Consider the following 20,165-nt stretch of genomic DNA (forward strand, 5'->3'; position numbering starts at 1 on the left):
CCGGGAGACCTGGGGCTCCGATGGCACAGAGTCCGCCTGCGACCCGGGAGACCTGGGTTTGATCCCTGCAGACAGGTTAAAAGACCAACGAGTAAAATCAACTATATCCACAATAAGCAGTTAAGGGATAGACAAAATGAAAGGATGTAAAATATGATGTCAAAAACAGCAATCTTGGAGGGGAAAGAATGAAAAATGCAGGGTTATTAAAATCTTTTTTCAAATTAGAGCGATCATCAACTTGAAATTATCACATATGTATGTATATATACTGCTATATACAAACCTCATGGTAATTACAAACCAGGAAACTATGATAGACACACACACGAAACAGGGAAAGACGTCCCAACACACCACTGAAGACAGACATCAAATCACGAGGGCCGAGAACAAGAGAGGAGATGAATGAAAGAACCACAGAAACAATCTCAGAGCAGTAAGAATGACAGCAGGCACAGACAGAGCAGTAAGCACTTTAAACGTAAACGGGTTAAATGCTCCAATCAAAAGAGAGAGTGGCTGACTACACTCTGATTCAAAAACAAGACCCATACACACATATACTGCCGACAACAGACACCCTTCAGACCTAAAGATACACAGTCTGAAAGCAAGGGGAACGAGAAAAGGTATTTGATGCAAACGGGAATCCAAAGAAAGTCAGGAAGCAGTACTTATGCCAGAAAAATACACTTTAAAATAAAGAGTGTTGCAAGAGACAAAAAGGGAAAGGACATAATGATCAAGGGGTGACTCCAAAAAGAAGACACAGCAGTTATATACGCACCGAACACAGGAGTGCCTCAATGAGTGAGGAAAACGAAAAAGACGTAAGGGAGGAGCCAACAGCAACATGAACACAGGAGCGCCTCAATGAGTGAGGAGAACGATAAAGACGTAAGGGAGGAGTCAACAGCAACATGAACACAGGAGCGCCTCAATGAGTGAGGAGAACGATAAAGACGTAAGGGAGGAGTCAACAGCAACATGAACACAGGAGCGCCTCAATGAGTGAGGAGAACGATAAAGACGTAAGGGAGGAGCCAACAGCAACAGAACAGGACGGGACCTCACCCCCCTCACACCAACGGACAGACGACCCGCACGGAGCATCAGGACGGGGACACTGACCACGTGTCACATCAGACCAGATGAACGTAATCCACTCAAAAGCAGCAGATACATATTCTTTCCAAATGCATATTCTCCAGGATAGATCTGTACTACTTAACACAAGCCACAGTAGATTTAATAAAGCTGGAATCACATCAAGCATCTATTACAACCACAAGGCTCTGAGATTAGAATTCAACTACAAAAAAGAAAAAAACCCTGCAAAACCCACAAACATATGGGGGCTAAACAACACGCTACTAAACAGCTGACGGATCACCGAAGAGGTCAGAAGAGGGTGCAGAGTGCACCCGGAGACAAACGACGGAAACACAGCGCCCCGAGACCTTCGGACGCTGCACAGCCAGTTCTAAGAGGGATGTTTGTAGCAATACAGGCCTACCTCAGGATACACAGAAAACCTCACACAACCTAACCTTAACTAAAGGAATGAGAAAAAGAGGAATAAACAAAATCCACAGTTAGCAGACAGCAAGGAGATCTAAGCAGTCAATCCTAGAGGAAATCAACCCTGAATATTCACCGGAGGGACTGATGCTGAAGCGCCAATACTTTGGCCACCTGATGCCAAGAGCCGACTGATTGGAAAGACCCTGGTGCTGGGAAAGATTGAAGGCGGGAGAAGAAGGCAACAGAGGATGAGACGGTTGGATGGCATCACCGACTCGATGCGCATGAATCTGGGCAAACTCCTGTAGATAGTGAAGGACAGGGAAGCCTGTCCATGGGGTTGCAGAACGTTGGAGATGAGTTGGTGATTGAACAACGACAACAAAGTCAGCAGAAGAAGCATAATGATCAGAGTAGTAACAGATCAAACAGGAACCAAAAGTAACTGGAAAGATCAATCAAATCAACCTAGTTCCTTCAAAGGATAAAAAAAATTGACAAACCTTTAGCCAGACTCATCCAAAAAAAAGAGAGCTCAGATCAACAGTCAGAGAAGAAGCCACGACCGACACTACAGAAGTAAAGACACGGAGAGGCGGCTATGACAGCTATATGCCAGTAAGAACCACCACCTAGAAAAATGGACACATTTCTAGAAATGAGGATCTAAACCAGGAAGACAAAAACTATGGACCAATTAACAGTAATGAAACGGAGTCAGTAATAACAATGAAAGCTCCCCACAAACAGAGGTCCAAGACCAAACGGTTTTACAAGTGAATCTACAAAACATTTAGAGAGAGAACACCTGTCCTTCTGAAATGCTTCCAAAAAACTGAAGAGTAAGGAACGCTTCTTAACTCGTTCTCTGAGGCCAGCATCACCTCGCTACCAAAACCAGACAGATACAACACACAAAAAGAAAATTATAGGCTGAAATCCCTGATGAACATAGATGTAAAAACTGTCAATTAAATACGAGCAAACCAAATCCCATAAACATTAAAAAGATCAAACACCATGATCCCTCTTCATGGACCACAGCTTGCTGTGGCGAAGGGGCTTGTGCAATTCAATGAAGCTATGAAGCCCTGCAAGGCCACGCAAGACAGACGGGTCTCAGTGGAGAGTTCTGACAAAACATGGTCCACTGGAGAAGGAAATGGCAGCCCACTCCAGTATTCTTGCCTGGATAACCCATGGACAGAATGAAAAGGCAAAAAGATATGACTCTGGAAGATGAGCCCCCAGGTCGGAAGTGTCCAGCGTGCTACTGGGCAAGAGCAGAGGGCGCTACCGACAGCTCTGAGAAGAATGAAGGGGCGGGGCTGCTCAGGTTACACAGAGGGCGGGGCTGCTCACGACTGCACAGTAGCGGGGACGAACAGATGCAAGGGCCAGACCTGAGAGGGCGCCTGAGGAACTACCCAAAGAAAAAGAAACACGAGCAGGCAATGTGGTTGTCTGAGGCCTACAAATATCTGAGAAGTGGAAAGCAAGGGAGAAAGGGAAAGACAGCCCCACCTGAATGCAGAGTCCCAGAGAAGACCAAGGAGAGATAAGAAAGCCCTTTAAACAAACAGTGCAGAGAGACAGAAGAAAACAGCAAAATGGGAAAGACTAGAGACCTGTTCAGGAAAGCTGGAGATGTCACGGGAACACTTCACACAAGGTCAGGCTCAGTAAAGGACAGAAATGGGAGGCCCTGCCAGAAGCAGCAGAGATTAAAGGGGGCAAGAAGTGACTGAAAAACTAGACAAGAAAGGTCTCAATGACACGGATAACCATGATGGTTGGCCACATCCTAGAGTGTGAAGTCAAGTGGGCCTTAGGAAGCATCACTACGAAGAAAGCTAGTGGAGGTGACGGGATTCCAACTGAGCTCTTTCAAATCCTAAAAGATGACGCTATTAAAGTGCTGCACTCAATATGCCAGCAAATATGGAAAACTCAGCAGTGGCCACAGGACTGGAAAAGGTCAGTTTTCATTCCAATCCCAAAGAAAGGCAATGCCAAAGAATGCTCAAACTACCACACAATTGCACTCATTTCACATGCTAGCAAGATAATGCTCAAAATCCTTCAATCTAGGCTTCAACAGTACATGAACAGAGAATTTCCAGATGTACAAGCTGGGTTTAGAAAAGGCAGAGGAACCAGAGATCAAATTGCCAACAGCCGCTGGATCACAGAGAAAGCAAGGGAATATCAGAAAAACATCTACTGCTTCATTGACTACACCAAAGCCTTTGACTGTGTGAATCACAACAAACTGTGGAAAATTCTTCAAGAGATGAGAGTTCCAGATCACCTTACCTGACTCCTGAGAAATCCGTATGCAGGTCAAGAAGCAACAGAACTAGAGATGGAACAGCTAGCTGGTTCCAAATTGGGAAAGGAGTACATCAAGACTGTATATTGTCACCCTGCTTATTTAACTTGTATGCTGAGTACATCATGTGAAATGCTGGGCTGGATGAATCACAAGTTGGAATGAAGATTGCTGGGAGAAGGTATCAGTAATCTCAGATATGCAGATGACACCATTTTAATGGCAGAAAGTGAGGAGCAAGCAAAGAGCCTCTTGATGAAGGTGAAAGAAGAGAGTGAAAAAGCTGGCTTAAAATTCAACAATCAAAAAACTAAGTTCATGGCATCTGGTTCCATCACTTCATGGCAAAGAGAAGGGGAAAAGACAGAAACAGTGTCAGATTCTATTTTCTGGACTCCAAAATCTCTGTAGAGTGCAGTGAGTGCAGCCATGAAATTCAAAGACGCTTGCTCCTTGGAAGGGAAGTTAGGACAAACCTAGTCAGTGTATTAAAAAAGCAGAGATATCAGTTTGCCAACAAAGGTCCACAGTCAAAGCTACGGTTTTTCCAGTAGTCGTGAGAGAGCTGGACCATAAAGGAGGCCGAGCGCCAGAGAATTGACGCTTTTGAACTGTGCTGCTGGAGAAGGCTCTTGAGAGTCCCTTGGACTGCATGGAGATCCAACCAGTCCATCCTGAAGGAAGTGAGATGGATAGATAGAATCGCCGACTCAGTGAACACGAATTTGAGACGGGAGGACAGAGGGGCCAGGCGGTGCCGCAGTCCATGGATCACAGAGGCCTGGACTCACAGACGGACAACAGCAGCTAGTGATGCCGTGACGAGTGGGCTTATCCCGGGCACGCAAGGGTGACTGAGTATCTCCATATCCGTCAATGGGACAGACGCCGCATTGACAAACTGAAGGATAAAAACCATACGATCATCTCTGTAGAGGCACAAAAAGCTTTCGACAAAATTCAACATCCATTTATGATATAAAAACAATTCTCCAGAGAGTGGGGATAGAGAAAACACACCTCAATAATAAAGGCTACACAGGAGAAGCCTCGAGCGAACACCATGCTCAACGGTGGAGTTCTAAAAGCATTTCGTCTACGATCAGGAACAAGACAAGGATGCCCACTCTTGCCACTTTTATTCAGACAAGAAAAAGAAATAAAAGGAATCCACACTGGAAAAGAATAAGTAAAGCTGTCAGTGTGTGTGGATAACATGATCCTATACACGGAAAATCTCAACGATGCCACCTAAAAGCCACCAGAGCTCATGGATTCGGTAAAGGCACAGGGTATAAAATTAATGACAAGTAAGACAGAAACATGGAGAAGGCAGTGGCAGCCCACTCCAGTGTTCTTGCCTGGAGAATCCCACGGGCAGAGGAGCCTGGCGGGCTACAGTCCACGGCGTCACAGAGAGTCGGACACGACTGAGTGACTAAGCAACAAGACAGAAATGTGCAATCCAGCCCATTCTGCTTCTGGGTCTGTATCTAAAGATGCAAAAGCAGGGACTGAAGAGTCAGTTGCACGTCATGTTCACGGCAGCACTGCTGACGGCCGCCAAACGGTGAGAGCGACGCCAAGTGTCCATCAGGGGTGGCGGACGACCACGATGCGGTGTGGACACACCACGGAACACGGCCCGGCCACATGAGGGGAGGAGGCTGACGTGAGAGACACGAGGGACAGGCTGCCACCGACGGACGGCAGCTGCGCCCCCACTCAGCGGGTCACCTGGAGCCAAGGCCACAGGAGAAGGCGCACACGGGGGTGCCGGCAGCTGGGGGACAGAGGAGTGTCCGGGGGCTGAGGGTTTCAGTTTGGAAGAGGGAAGCAGTTCCGGAGATGGATGGCTGCAAAAAAATGTGACCGTCTTTACTGCCAATGAACTGTTTGCTTAAAAATGGCCAATTATCAAGCTGCACGTTACATATGTCTTCCACAATAAACCCAAACAAACATGGCAGCCAGTCTGGTCCTCTTGGGGTCATGTCCTCCGGGGGGAACGGACTGCCGTCAAGCACGAGCAGTCACAGCTGTGACAACCCCGGCTCAGGAGGGCGCCTGCCTGGCCCCGGGGGTCCGTCAGTCCTTAGCCTTCCTGCTCGGCGTCTTTAGCACCTGAAACTGCGGGGCTTCCCCGCCCCCTGGAAACGGCCTTCTCACCCCTCTGGACCATCTCCTGTTGACTCACCACCACTGCCGGCCCGGCTCAGCCTCCTCTGCCTCCCTGACGCCCAACCGCAGCCCCTGTCCTTGTCGCTGCCACACGCCCACGGCCCAGCTCGGCCAAGGGACAGCCGCCCACGCACCTCCAGGCTTCTGAGACCTCCCACCAGGTCTCGGCAACCTTTTCGAGATATTCCTCACTGCAATGCCTCCCTTAGGGCTCTTTCCTTTTGTAACATCACTAGTGAAACATAAGCCACACCCCGGCAGCACACACGCTGTCTCTGAGCATGCTCCCGGGGCTGCGCAGCATCTGCACTCAGCGTCACAGACGCCCCCCACACCCTCAGGGTCGCTTCCCGTCCCCCCTCTCTCCAGCCCTGAGCAAACACTCATCTACTTTCTTTTCTCTGCCAGTTCTGGACACTTTCATACAAATGGAATCATGCCCCGTTTCTTTCACCCAGCATAATTTTTTCTTAAGGTTCATCTCATTGTAGTATGTACATGTTTTAGGACTTCATTTCTCTTTATCGCCAAACAACATTCATTGAATATGGAACACTGTTCATCCATTCATTGATCAACAGGAACTTGTGTGCTTTTCCCAGTTTTGCTAACTGCTTAACTCGCTCAGTCTGTGCAACAGCCCAGCTCGGGCCCCCCCCCCCCACCTGCTGGGACCCCCACCACCCACACCTGCTGGGACCACCAGGCGCCCCGGCTCCACAGCGCTGACCGTGCTGCTCCTAAGGGTCCAGGGCTCAGCCCTACAGCCAACATGCACGCTCCCGTGGGTCTATGCAGCAAGTAAAGCCTAGCCAGAGGACACACTGAAGGGGTTTCTGACTCCCGTGAATAATGCTGTTATAAAATCTGTGTAGGGGCGTCTCTGTGGACGCCTGCCTTTCTCTCTCGATTGCACACCCAGGAGCAGCACGCGGGCCCCGTGGTAACTGTGGTGAGGACCGAGCTTCTCCTGTAGGAATGAAATGGGGGCCTTAGCACAGTGAGATGATTAGGCTTAGGGAGGAAAGAGGAGAGACCTGCTCTGCTCCTGGAAGAACAGAAGCGAAAGCAGGTGTGTGTAGCTATGAACGCATCTGATTCTGTGCAGTGTGAGGTCTAACACGAAAGCTTCTGTTGCAGGGGCTGCAAGGAGGCACTCGTTTGCCGTTTTTTAACTGTTCCAGGGGGACAGCAGACAGACAGAGGACTCAAAACGCAGAGGCACACTCACTTGGGTAGACCTTCGGGTCTGCCGAGCCTGTCTGGAGCGCGCCTTCCGTAAGGACTCTGCTTCCTCGTCCCGGACAGGAGTCAGATACGACCTGTGGGGAGAGGCACACCAGAGGTGAGGCCCCGGCACACGCGGGCGCTCCCCACGTGGGCGGGCCCCGCGCACCAACACGGAGCCTGGCAGAGGCGGCCACAGAAGGCCACAACGGAGGATGACAGAAGCCAAGACTCAATCTGGACCTACTACTGCGTGCAGAGCCGCGTCCTAATGGTAACACAGGAGCCTTCCTTCCCCTCTCCCATCTTCACACGGCTCCTTTTCTGGCCTCATGCTCCGGTGCGAACCTCCAGAGCAGGTGAAGAGCGGTGTGACCCACCACCCGGCTCCCGCCTTCAGAGCTGGCTTCTGGCTGAGACAGCAGACTCAACTCCCCAAGTGCAGGCAGCTCCTCCCTCCCTGGAAGCAGGTGGGGGTGTGTGTGTGGGGGTGTGGGTGTGTGTGTTTGGGGGGTGGGTGGGTGTGTGTGTGTGGGGTGTGTGTGTGTGGGGGTGTGTGTGGGGGGGTGTGTCAGTGTGTGGGGTGTGTGTGGGTGGGGGGTATGTATGTGGGTGTGCGTCTGGGGAGGGGTGTGTGTGTGGGTGTGTATATGTGTGGGGTGTGTGTGTGGGGGGTGTGTGTGTGGGGGGGTGTGGGTGTATGTGTGTGGGGTGTGGGTGTAGGGGGTGGGTGTGTGTGTGGGGGGGGTGTGTGTGGGGGGTTGTGTGTGTGTGTGTGTGTGTGTGTGTGTGTGTGTGCACATCAGCTAAGCCTTCAGCAAGGTGTTATCTTTTTGCTGGTGGAGGGTCTCGCCTCCATGCTGATGGCTGCAGGCTGAGCAGTGTGGTGGTTGCTGAGAACTGCGGCAATTTCTTAAAATGAGACAACAAAGTTTGCCTGATTGGCTCTTCCTTTCATAAAAAGCTTCTCCGTAGCCTGTCATGTTGTTTGACAACATCTCACCCACAGCAGAATTTCTTTCAAAACTGGAGTCAATCCTCTCAAATCCAGCCACTGCTTTATCAACTAAGTTTATGTAATAATCTAAATACTTTCTTGTCACTTTGAAAGTCTCCACAGCTTCTTCACCAGGAGTAGATTCCACTGCAAAAAAAACTTTAAAAAATATTTTATTTTTTAAATTGAAGTACAGCTGACTTTCCAGTTGTCACGTATGGATATGAGAGTTGGACTGTGAAGAAAGCTGAGCGCTGAAGAATTGATGTTTTTGAACTGCGGTGTTGGAGAAGGCTCTTGAGAGTCCCTTGGACTGCAAGGAGATCCAACCAGTCCATCCTAAAGGAGATCAATCCTAAATATTCATTGGAAGGACTGAAGCTGAAGCTCCAATACTGTGGTCACCTGATGTGAAGCGTCGACTCATTGAAAAAGACCCTGATGCTGGGAAAGACTGAGGGCAGGAGAAGGGGACGACAAAGGATGAGATGGCCAGATGGCATCACTGACTTGACGGACATGGGAGTCTGAGCAAGCTCCCGTGAAGGACAGTGAAGGACAGGGCAGCCTGGCACGCTGCGGTCCACAGCGGCGCAAAGAGTCGCACACGACTGAGCGCCTGGACAACAACACTTGATTTACAATGTTCTGTTAGTTTCAGGGGTACAGCAAGGTGATTCAGTTATACACATACCTCCATCTGTTCTTCTTCAGAGTCTTTCTCTTCAGGCTATTACAGTGCTGAGCACAATTCCCTGTGCGATACAGTAGGTCCTTACTGTTTATCTATTTTATGTGTAGTAGTAGTGTGTATATAACCCCAAACTTCTAATTTACCACCCTTATTTTCCCTCTAGTAACAGTAAGTTTGTTTTTATGTCTGTGACTATCTGTTTTATATGTAAGCTCATTTGTATCTTTTTTATAAAGACTCCACATATTAGTGATATCACATGGCATTTGTCTTTTTTCCGTCTGGCTAACTTCACTTACTGTGACAATCTCTAGTTACATCCCTGTTGCTGCAAATGGCACCATCTCATTTTTATGGCTGAGTTTTATTTCATGTATATATGTACCACACCGTCTTTATCCATTCATCTGCAGATGGACGCTTCTCATCCACAAGAAGCAAATCCTCACCCTTCAAGCTTTATCACGAGAGGCAGCAACTCTGTCCCAGCTTCAGGCTCCCCTTCTCAGCCTAGTTCTCCTGTGCAGCTCCTTCACCACTCAAGTCTTGGATCCCTTGAACTCATCCATGAGGGCTGGGATCTACTTCCTCCAAACTCCTGCTAAGGTGGATATTTTGATCTCTCCTCACGAGTCACAAACGTTCTTGGTGAGTCTTCTCCAGAGAGTTTTCAACTGATTCTGCCCAGGTCATCAGAGGACTCACTGTCTGTGGCAGCTACAGCCTTATGAAATGTAGTTCTTAAACAATATGCCAGAGAGTCAAAATCACTCCCTGACCCACAGGCTGCAGGACAGACGTGTTTTCAGGCATGAACTGCATGGATCCCACCGTCCACCTGCATCAGCGCTCTCGGGTGGCACCCAGCGCACTGTCAGTGAGCAGCAATGTTTTGAATCTTTATTTTCTGGGCAGTAGGTCTCAGTGATGAACTTAAAAAGTTCAGTAAACTTTCTGTCAACAGAAGTGCTGTCATCTAGGCTTTCTTGTTCCTGCACAGAGCACAGGCAGGGTAGACACAGCATAACTCTTCGGAGCCCTAGATTCCCGAAATGCTAAACGAGCACTGGTTTCAACTTAAAGTCGCTGCGACAGGCGCGCTAAATCACAGGCGGCAGCGACGGGCATGCTAAGCGCAGCCGAGAGGAGCTACCCCACGTCCGAGGTCAGGGGCAGAAGCCGGGAGGACCCCATACCTGAAGGGCGACGGCCAAGAGGAGCTACCCCATGTCCGAGGTCGTGGGGGGCGGCCGAGAGGAGATACCCTTTATTTTCTGAGCATCCGAGGTCAGGGGCAGTGACAAGAGGAGTTACCCCACGTCTGAGGTCAGGGGTAGCGGCCGGGAGGAGATACCCCACGCTCTTAAGCCCGAGGCCAGGGGCGGCTGGCGGGAGGAGCTACCCCATGCCCCCACGCCCGAGGCCAGGCCTGTTGGCCGGGAGGACCAACCCCACACCGTGGCTGCGCGTGCACAGGAGGGCCTAGAGGAGCTATCCCATGTTGAAGGTCAGGAAGGGCGGCGGTGAGGAGATACCCCTCATCCAAGGTAAGGAGCAATGGCTGCGCTTTGCTGGAGCAGCCGTGAAGAGATACCCCACGCCCAAGGTAAGAGAAACCCAAGTGGACGGTAGGTGTTGCAAGAGGGCATCAGAGGGCAGACACACTGAAACCATACTCACAGAAAACTAGTCAATCTAATCACACTAGGACCACAGCCTTGTCTAACTCAATGAAACTAAGCCATGCCCATGGGGCAACCCAAGATGGGCGGGTCATGGTGGAGAGATCTGACAGAATGTGGTCCACTGGAGAAGGGAATGGCAAACCACTTCAGTATTCTTGCCTTGAGAACCCCATGAACAGCATGAAAAGGCAAAATGATAGGATACTGAAAGAGGAACTCCCCAGGTCAGTAGGTGCCCAGTATGCTACTGGAGATCAGTGGAGAAATAACTCCAGAAAGAATGAAGGGATGGAGCCAAAGCAAAAAGAATACCCAGCTGTGGATGTGACTGGTGATAGGAGCAAGGTCCGATGCTGTAAAGAGCAATACTGCACAGGAACCTGGAATGTCAGGTCCATGAATCAAGGCAAATTGGAAGTGGTCAAACAGGAGATGGCAAGAGTGAATGTCAACATTCTAGGAATCAGCGAACTGAAATGGACTGGAATGGGTGAATTTAACTCAGATGACCATTATATCTACTACTGCGGGCAAGAATCCCTCAGAAGAAATGGAGTGGCCATCATGGTCAACAAGAGAGTCCGAAATGCATTACTTGGATGCAATCTCAAAAACGACAGAATGATCTCTGTTCCTTTCCAAGGCAAACCATGCAATATCACAGTAATCCAAGTCTATGCCCCAACCAGTAATGCTGAAGAAGCTGAAGTTGAATAGTTCTATGAAGACCTACAAGACTTTTTAGAACTAACACCCAAAAAAGATGTCCTTTTCTTTATAGGGGACTGGAATGCAAAAGTAGGAAGTCAAGAAACACCTGGAGTAACAGGCAAATTTGGCCTTGGAATACGGAATGAAGCAGGGCAAAGACTAATCGAGTTCTGCCAAGAAAATGCACTGGTCATAACAAACACCCTCTTCCAACAACACAAGAGAAGACTCTATACATGGACATCACCAGATGGTCAACACCGAAATCAGATTGATTATATTCTTTGCAGCCAAAGATGGAGAAGCTCTATACAGTCAGCAAAAACAAGACCGGGAGCTGACTGTGGCCCAGACCATGAACTCCTTATTGCCAAATTCAGACTTAAATTGAACAAAGTAGGGAAAACCACTAGACCATTCAGGTATGACCTAAATCAAATCCCTTATGATTATACAGTGGAAGTGAGAAATAGATTTAAGGGCCTAGATCTGATAGATCGAGTGCCTGATGAACTATGGAATGAGGTTCGTGACACTGTACAGGAGACAGGGATCAAGATCATCCCCATGGAAAAGAAATGCAAAAAAGCAAAATGGCTGTCTGGGGAGGCCTTACAAATAGCTGTTAAAAGAAGTGAAAAGCAAAGGAGAAAAGGAAAGATAAAAGCATCTGAATGCAGAGTTCCAAAGAATAGCAAGAAGAGATAAGAAAGCCTTCTTCAGCAATCAATGCAAAGAAATAGTAGAAAACAACAGAATGGGAAAGACTAGAGATCTCTTCAAGAAAATCAGAGATACCAAAGGAACATTTCATGCAAAGATGGGCTTGATAAAGGACAGAAATGGTATGGACCTAACAGAAGCAGAAGATATTAAGAAGAGATGGCAAGAATACCCAGAAGAACTGTACAAAAAAGATCTTCACGACCCAGATAATCACGATGTTGTGATCACTGACCTAGAGCCAGACATCCTGGAATGTGAAGTCAAGTGGGCCTTAGAAAGCATCACTACGAACAAAGCTAGTGGAGGTGATAGAATTCCAGTTGAGCTATTCCAAATCCTGAAAGATGCTGCTGTGAAAGTGCTGTGAATATGCCAGCAAATTTGGAAAACTCAGCAGTGGCCACAGGACTGGAAAAGGTCAGTTTTCATTCCAATCCCAAAGAAAGGCAATGCCAAAGAATGCTCAAACTACCGCACAATTGCACTCATCTCACATGCTAGTAAAGTAATGCTCAAAATTCTCCAAGCCAGGCTTCAGCAATATGTGAACCGTGAACTTCCTGATGTTCAAGCTGGTTTTAGAAAAGGCAGAGGAACCAGAGATCAAACTGCCAACATCTTCTGGATCATCGAAAAAGTAAGAGAGTGCCAGAAAAACATCTGTTTCTGCTTTATTGACTATGCCAAAGCCTTTGACTGTGTGGATCACAATAAACTGTGGAAAATTTTGAAAGAGATGGGAATACCAGACCACCTGATCTGCCTCTTGAGAAATTTGTATGCAGGTCAGGAAGCAACAGTTAGAACTGGACATGGAACAGACTGGTTCCAAATAGGAAAAGGAGTACGTCAAGGCTGTGTATTGTCACCCTGCTTATTTAACTTATATGCAGAGTACATCATGAGAAACACTGGACTGGAAGAAAGAGAAGCTGAAATCAAGATTGCCGGGAGAAATATCAATCACCTCAGATATGCAGATGACACCACCCTTATGGCAGAAAGTGAAGAGGAACTCAAAAGCCTCTTGATGAAAGTGAAAGTGGAGAGTGAAAAAGTTGGCTTAAAGCTCAACATTCAGAAAACGAAGATCATGGCATCCGGTCCCATCACTTCATGGGAAATAGATGGGGTAACAGTGGAAACAGTGTCAGACTTTATTTTTCTGGGCTCCAGAATCAGTGCAGATGGTGACTGCAGCCATGAAATTAAAAGATGCTTACTCCTTGGAAGGAAAGTTATGACCAACTTAGATAGTATATTCAAAAGCAGAAATACTACTTTACCAACAAAGGTTCGTCTAGTCAAGGCTATGATTTTTCCTGTGGTCAGGTATGAATGTGAGAGTTGGACTGTGAAGAAGGCTGAGTGCCGAAGAATTGATGCTTTTGAACTGTGGTGTTGGAGAAGACTCTTGAGAGTCCCTTGGACTGCAAGGAGATCCAACCAGTCCATTCTGAAGGAGATCAGCCCTGGGTGTTCTTTGGAAGGACTGATGCTAAAGCTGAAACTCCAGTTCTTTGGCCACCTCATGTGAAGAGTTGACTCACTGGAAAAGACTCTGATGCTGGGAGGGATTGGGGGCAGGAGGAGAAGGGGACGACAGAGGATGAGATGGCTGGATGGCATCACTGACTCGATGGACATGAGTCTGAGTGAACTCCGGGAGTTGGTGATGGACAGGGAGGCCTGGCGTGCTGGGATTCATGGGGTCGCAAAGAGTCGGACACGACTGAGCGACTGATCTGATCTGATCTGATCTGTAACAACTGAAAGTCATTAGCCTGTAACCAGTGAGGCAGTCTGTCCTTTGAAGCCTGGAAGCCAGGCACTGACTCCTAACTATGGAAGTCACGGGTGGAGCCTTCTCCCAGCAGAGGCTGTTGTTTAGTGCAGCCACATTCATGAACGATCCCAGCTGCATCTCCTGGGTGACTTGCTGCAGTTTCTACGGCAGCACCTGTTGCTTCACCTTACTGTGTTATTCAGTCGCTAAGTCATGTTCCACTCTGTGCGACCCCATGGACTGCAGCCTGCCAGGCTCCTCTGTCCTCCACTATCTCCTGGAGTTTGCTCAAATCCACGTCCATTGGGTATGTGATGCCATCTAATCATCTCACCGTCTGCTGCCCCCTTCTCTTCTTGCCTTCAATCTTTCCCAGCATCAGGGTCTTTTCCAAAGAATTAGCTCTTCACATCAGGTGGCCAAAGTCAGCTTCAGTCCTTCTAATGAATATTCAGGGTTACACTTCTACGTTATTAAGATGGCGTCTCTCCTCAAACCTCATGACCCAACGTCTGCTAAGCTTCAAACTTTCCTTCCACAGCGTCCTCACCTGTCTGGCCGTCCCAGAACTGAAGACAGCTTATCTGGACGAGGCTATGACTAAAGGAAAGTTGTTTCTGTTTGGCGTTCTATCCAGACCACTCAGGCTTTCCCTCTATATATCAGCAGTAAGGCTGCTTCGCTTTCTCGTCACCTACCGAAGCAGCCCTCTGCACCTCCTTTAAGCGCCTTCCAGCCTGGCTGTCTGCTGTAAGAGGCCTAGCTTTAGGCCTGGCCTGGCTGTCGAAGTGCCTTCCTCACTGAGCACAATCATTTCCAGGTTTTGATTTAGACTGAGAGACATGTACCTCTTCCTGTCCCTTGAATACTTAGGGACTCTGGTGGGGTTATCAGCCGGCCTGATTTCAGTACTGCTGTATCCCCAGGGAGAGGGATGCCCAAAGCAAGGCAGAGAGATGGGGGAACTGCTGGTCAGCGGAGCAGTGAAAAGCAGCATTTTTGATTGTTTGTGGTTTCATATAGGCGTGGTGTGTAACACCCCAGACAATTACAACAGTATCCTTAAAGATCACTGATCACAGATATCATAACAAATACAGTAAGGGAAAGTTTAAAGCACTGTGAGAACAGCCAGCTGTGAAACAGAGACATGAAGCGGCCAAACGCCACTGGAGAAGCAGTGCTGGCACACGCACGCCTCGCGGGGCGGCCACCGAGCCTCGTGGGGCCACACAGGGCCCGGGAGCGACACCGGGGCGCAGTCATGCAGCTCTACCCGCGTCTACAGCAACGGCTCTCAAGACTGTTCAGTCACAGACCCTTTCACATTTTAAAAAGTTCTGAAGATCTCCAAACAGCCTCTGTTTATATGGGGTATATCTATTAATATTAACCTTATTAGACATTAAAATAGAGAAATGAAACATGCATTTGTGAATTTATTAGAAAATGACAGCCCTATTACATGTTAATATCAATGTTATCTTTTATGAAAATAACTACATGTTCTAAAACAAAATTTTAGCAAGAATGGTATTACTTTACATGTTTGTAAATTTCTTTAATGTTGCCTTAAAACAAGATAGCTAGATTTTCATACACATTTCTGCATTCGATACGTGTAGTATTTTGTTTTAGCCAAAATATGCAAAAATACCCAGTCCTGCAGAGATATGTAGTTGGAAAAGCAAGGAGTCTTGGAGCAGCTTTTTGAGGTAATAACAGTCCTCTGTAATCACACAGTCAGACGTAACTGACGCACGTGGTGACCTGAAGCTCGGCTGCCACGTGGAACCTGAAGCCGTGTTAGCAGAGCTCTCGCGCCCGTCACGCTGGAGCCAGTCGTCTGCCTTGTACCTGGGCTGCAAAGCCTTACCCAGGCGTGGCTCTGGGGAAGTACTGGTGCAGCCCTCCCAAATGCACACACATCTCATCACGCAACAGCAACTTTAAAAATCACATCCTTTAACAGTTTCCTTGACATCAGCCTTGGCAATGACTTTCTGACACCAAAAGTAGAGTGGACACACGGGACTTCATCAAACTTCCTGCTTCTGCAAAGGAAACCAGCAACTGGACAAAAAGGCCTCCCACTGAACGGGAGGAAATATCGCAAGTCATATAGCTGATTCAGGGTTAACAGCCAAACTGAAGAACTCACACAACTCAGCAGAAAACAAACAGTCTGATTAAAAAAACGGGCAAAGGATCTGAACAGGCTTTTCCCCAAGAAGATGGACAACAGGCGCATGAAAAGGCACTCACACCACTAATCAGCAGGGAAACGCCAACCACAGGCACAGTGAGAGGTCACCACACACCTGTCAGGACGGCTACCAGACAAGAAGCAACCAGTGCTGGCGAGGACGTGGAGACGTCGTCCTCATGCACTGCTGGGGAATGTAAGCTGCTGCAGCCACTGGGAAACAGCAACGCCGGAACTCCCACGCGGCCCAGCGAGTGCACTGCTGGGCCTTGACCGGAAGGAAACCAGAGCACCACCTGGACCGGAGCTGAAGCTGCACCCCGTGCACTAGTCACAGCTGCCCAGACAGGGGAACAGCCAAGTGTCCATCAGCAGACGGACGGACGAAGAACATGTGGCGTCAGTGTGCGCGCGTACACACACAGTAGAATGCTATTTCGTCACCAGAGGAGAAACCTCGCCGTCTGCCACAGCACGGATGGGCCTCGAGGGCCCACACTAAGTGAAATAAGCCAAAGACAGGCACGATGCGATCCTACGTGCGTGTGGGATCTAGGAGAACTGAGCGCGCAGGTGTGGAGAACGGACGGGGTTGCTGGGGGCGGGGGTGGGCCAAGCGGGCGAGGCTTTCAGAGGCACAAACTCACAGCCACACAGGCGGCCAGTCCCGGGAGTGGGCACCGCGCGGGCAGCGGTGACCAGCGCACACCGCGAATCCGAGACTTGCTCAGACAGCAGACCTTAAAAGTGCTCACCACGAGGGAAAAAATGAGGCTGCGTGTGGGGCTAGACGGCAATTTAATTTATTGTGGCAATCCCTCTGTAATATGTTATCAAATCATTACGCTGTACACCAAAAAGATGTTTTATTTCATCAATTATATCAATAAAAAATAATAAAATTCTTAAAACTCCACATTCTGTAATACTGTCTTTGGTCTCAGAACAGTCTTTGCACATTGGGAAGCAGTGAATACTGTCACCCAAAAGGTGTAAGTCTTCCGAAATTCTAACTTCTGCCTTAAATGTTATAATTTGCAACCAATACTCAAAATGACAGTTTCAGTTCGCTCACTTCTAAGAAAATGTGGGCCACACACCTACATCTGAACAGCGGGTCTGAGCATCCACGTCCCAGGAGGAAGCGGCGCCGGCCGGGAGAGGCAGCCGGCCCCCCTCCCCTCCAGCTGCAGGTCAGCGCCCCAGGACTCGCCGCCGCCCTCTGATCGTGAGGACGCTCCTCCCGGCCTTTCTGCTCTCTCTCTGGGCTGCATGCTGGGCGCTTCCTGCTGTCCAGTGTGTTTAGTTCACGAGTCCTCTCTTTGGCTGCTGTTCTACAAGTGATTTCTTAATTTGTTATTTTTCAGTTCTAGAATTTCCATCTTCCTAAACAGAGAGCAGTTCTCTATTGAAATTCTCTATCTTGCCTTCTATTTCCTTGAACGTGTTAACCATAATACACTGTGATTACTCTGAAGTCCGGGTCTGATATCATCCATATGAGTCTGTCCTAATGTCCGCATTTTCTCTTAGTCTTTCATAAATCAGTCTTTTACTCAGCATGTATGGCGATGTTTGAATTAATGCCAGACTTTTTAATGAAAGACAATGGTACTGGCTTGCAGCTCTGGAAGCGTTGCCACCCTCCAGAGGAGACCCTCTTCCCTGGCCATCAGGCTGAGGAAGCGGTCCCCCAACTTCTCACGCAGCGGCCTCGCTTAGAAGGCTGTGACGATTAATCTCATGGGGCTCCCCCCTCCAGCGCTGACTCAGCAGGTCCGGAGGGCATCCGAGAAGCTTCTGACTGGTTCTCAGGTAACGCTGGTGACGTGCAGACCACACTGTGAGGAACAGGGGGCTCAGGCAAGCCCTCTGAACCCACCTTGAGACCAAACTGCTCAGAGGCTGGGCTTCAGCCTCCACAAAGCCGGCCTGGGTCTGGGAAGATTGGCGGCCAGAAGGTGGGCCCTTGGCAGTCCCAGTGGAAGTCTAGGGGCCCCTGGGGCCCTGTTTCTGAACTCTGGCTTCTGTCCCCTCAGCATGAGGAGCCTTGTAGCCAGCGCCTTGGGGACAGCACAGCCCGGGGCAGGGTTCACCTCCTTGCGACTCCCTCCAGGACTGGGACATGCCCAGTGGTCACTTCCTCACCATCTCTCCAACACCTCCAAAGGCTTCTTTCCCTTCTGTTTATCCAGGTTCTCTGCTTATTCTCAGTGGGAGGGTGTGTCTGTTACAAGACATGCCATAGTCTGAACAGAGGTCCTCAGCCAGGCTGCACGTTGAGAGAGATTTTCCCGCCACATGGGTTAGTAAACTGGAGCCACTGCACACTCTCAGAATGCCTCCTCCCTTAGCGTACGCCTCTCCTCCAGGGCTGCACAAACCTGAGTCTCCAAACTTGCAAGCATAGGCCAGACTCGGAGTCAGTGACCACACCGAGGACAACCCCTGCCCGGGCAGCCCGCCTGGGTGCCAGGCAGCCTCCTCACACCGCACCCCCTCCCTGCAAACACAGGGAGCACCCCAGGACACCCGATTCCTGACTGTGGTCTCTTCTCTGCACCGCAGGCCTCCAGCGGGCACATCTCACCACCTGCTCCAGTCACTTTTCTCGAACAAGAGAAATGCAGCTGGTAAAAATTGCTCTGGGGGGAAATCAAGGGCCTTTCACCTCACCTGGAGTCTTAGGTGTTTGAAATCACACACGTTCTTCTCAGAAACAATCAGAAAATAGACCAACGTGTGAAAACAAAAACAAACTTAATTCCTCCACAGGAAGACAAACTCACGTTATTCTACTACACAGACGTCTAGATGTTTATCCATGTGTGCATATTCAGTATCTGTACACTACATCATAATCTTTTTAATTGATATTACGTATGTTACTTTGCACCTGTGTCAATATGTGAGATCTGTACTAAGTTGTAAGGGAAAAAAACTTATAAAAACAAACCTCAGAAAACCCAAGTACTTGATTTTAAGAGTTTCTGAGGAGGGAAGGAACATCCTCATTCACTTCTGTCCTCCCAGATGCGGGTTCCAGATCCACAGAAGTGAGCACCTCCATGCCCGGTTTCCCGGGGCACACGCTGCACCTTCAGTAGCGCCGGAGTCCTGAACATTCTAAGCCCACACCAAAGAGCACACTGCAGTCCTGGAGCCAAACCCGGCCACCACATTCTGCAAATCAGGTTTTACCAACAGCAGCAGCAGCAGGGTTTAGTGTTTGTGACTGAGACAAAATGGCCTGCAAAGTCCAAAACATTCATCACCTGGCCCCTTAAAGAGAATTTTCTGACCCGGCAACACCCATGCCGGGCATACCCACAGCAGCGCACCACGGGCACTCACGCGTCTGTCCTGCACAGCTCTGCTCTGCAGACGAGTCTCAGCCCACAAAACACTGCAGCGAAGGCACAGCAGAAGCCGTGGCTTTACATCTGCCCCTGCTCTGGCCTCCAGATAAAGACCAGGCTCACATCTGCAATGCAGGGACAGAGGAAGGAACTTTGATGCCAAACCATCTAATTACCATACCTGCCTACTGCATTTCCTGGAAGGCGGGAGGCATTTTGCTTTGTCTGAGGTTACATGGTCAGTAGAATTCAAATACTTGGAATTAAGCAAAATAATGTGTTACTACAATAATTTGACTACAGGAAATAATTTGCTCTCTGCCTCTAAAGTTCACAGTGCCCAATTTACATACAACACATGCACTAATTCTATCTTAGAAAGCTGTGCAAAATCATCAGTGAACATCAAGAAAGGCGTAACAGTAATAAAGGACCTAAAATACTTTCGACAAGTTCAGTATGGAGACGAGGACCCTGACACGGACCCAGACCGCCAGGGTTCGAACGCTGGCCCCTCAGCACCTGTGCCAGAGGACTCCGGACAAGACATCTGAGCACTCTCAGCCCGAGGTCCTCAGGCAATGAGGGCGTACCCGGCTGCCACCGCCTCGTCACCCAGCACCAGGGCAGGTGCCACGTGGCCCGGCTGCTGCTTCTGGCCACAACCTCTCCACCCCATGTCAGCAGCTCAGCAGTGATTTGGAAAAGAAAGAAAGGCGCCATTATATCCATCC

The 20,165-nt window shown here is 49.0% G+C and overlaps 1 protein-coding gene across 9 annotated transcripts in view; it reads right to left on the reverse strand.

Annotated features, from left to right (window-relative positions):
* Window positions 1-20,165, reverse strand: part of PPP1R12B (protein phosphatase 1 regulatory subunit 12B) — a 168,585-nt gene that overhangs the window by 60,378 nt on the left and 88,042 nt on the right. For all 9 annotated transcript variants that reach the window (XR_003515052.1, XM_027565846.1, XM_027565854.1 and 6 more), the window contains one exon: window positions 7,272-7,362. Coding sequence is in view for 4 of the 9 variants with exons in the window: in XM_027565846.1 (XP_027421647.1) it covers window positions 7,272-7,362 (91 nt within the window). In the remaining 5 variants the exon portion in view is untranslated. The remainder of the gene's footprint in view (window positions 1-7,271; window positions 7,363-20,165) is intronic.

Source organism: Bos indicus x Bos taurus, chromosome 16 (genome assembly GCF_003369695.1).
Source record: "Bos indicus x Bos taurus breed Angus x Brahman F1 hybrid chromosome 16, Bos_hybrid_MaternalHap_v2.0, whole genome shotgun sequence".
Taxonomy (NCBI): Eukaryota; Metazoa; Chordata; class Mammalia; order Artiodactyla; family Bovidae; genus Bos; species Bos indicus x Bos taurus.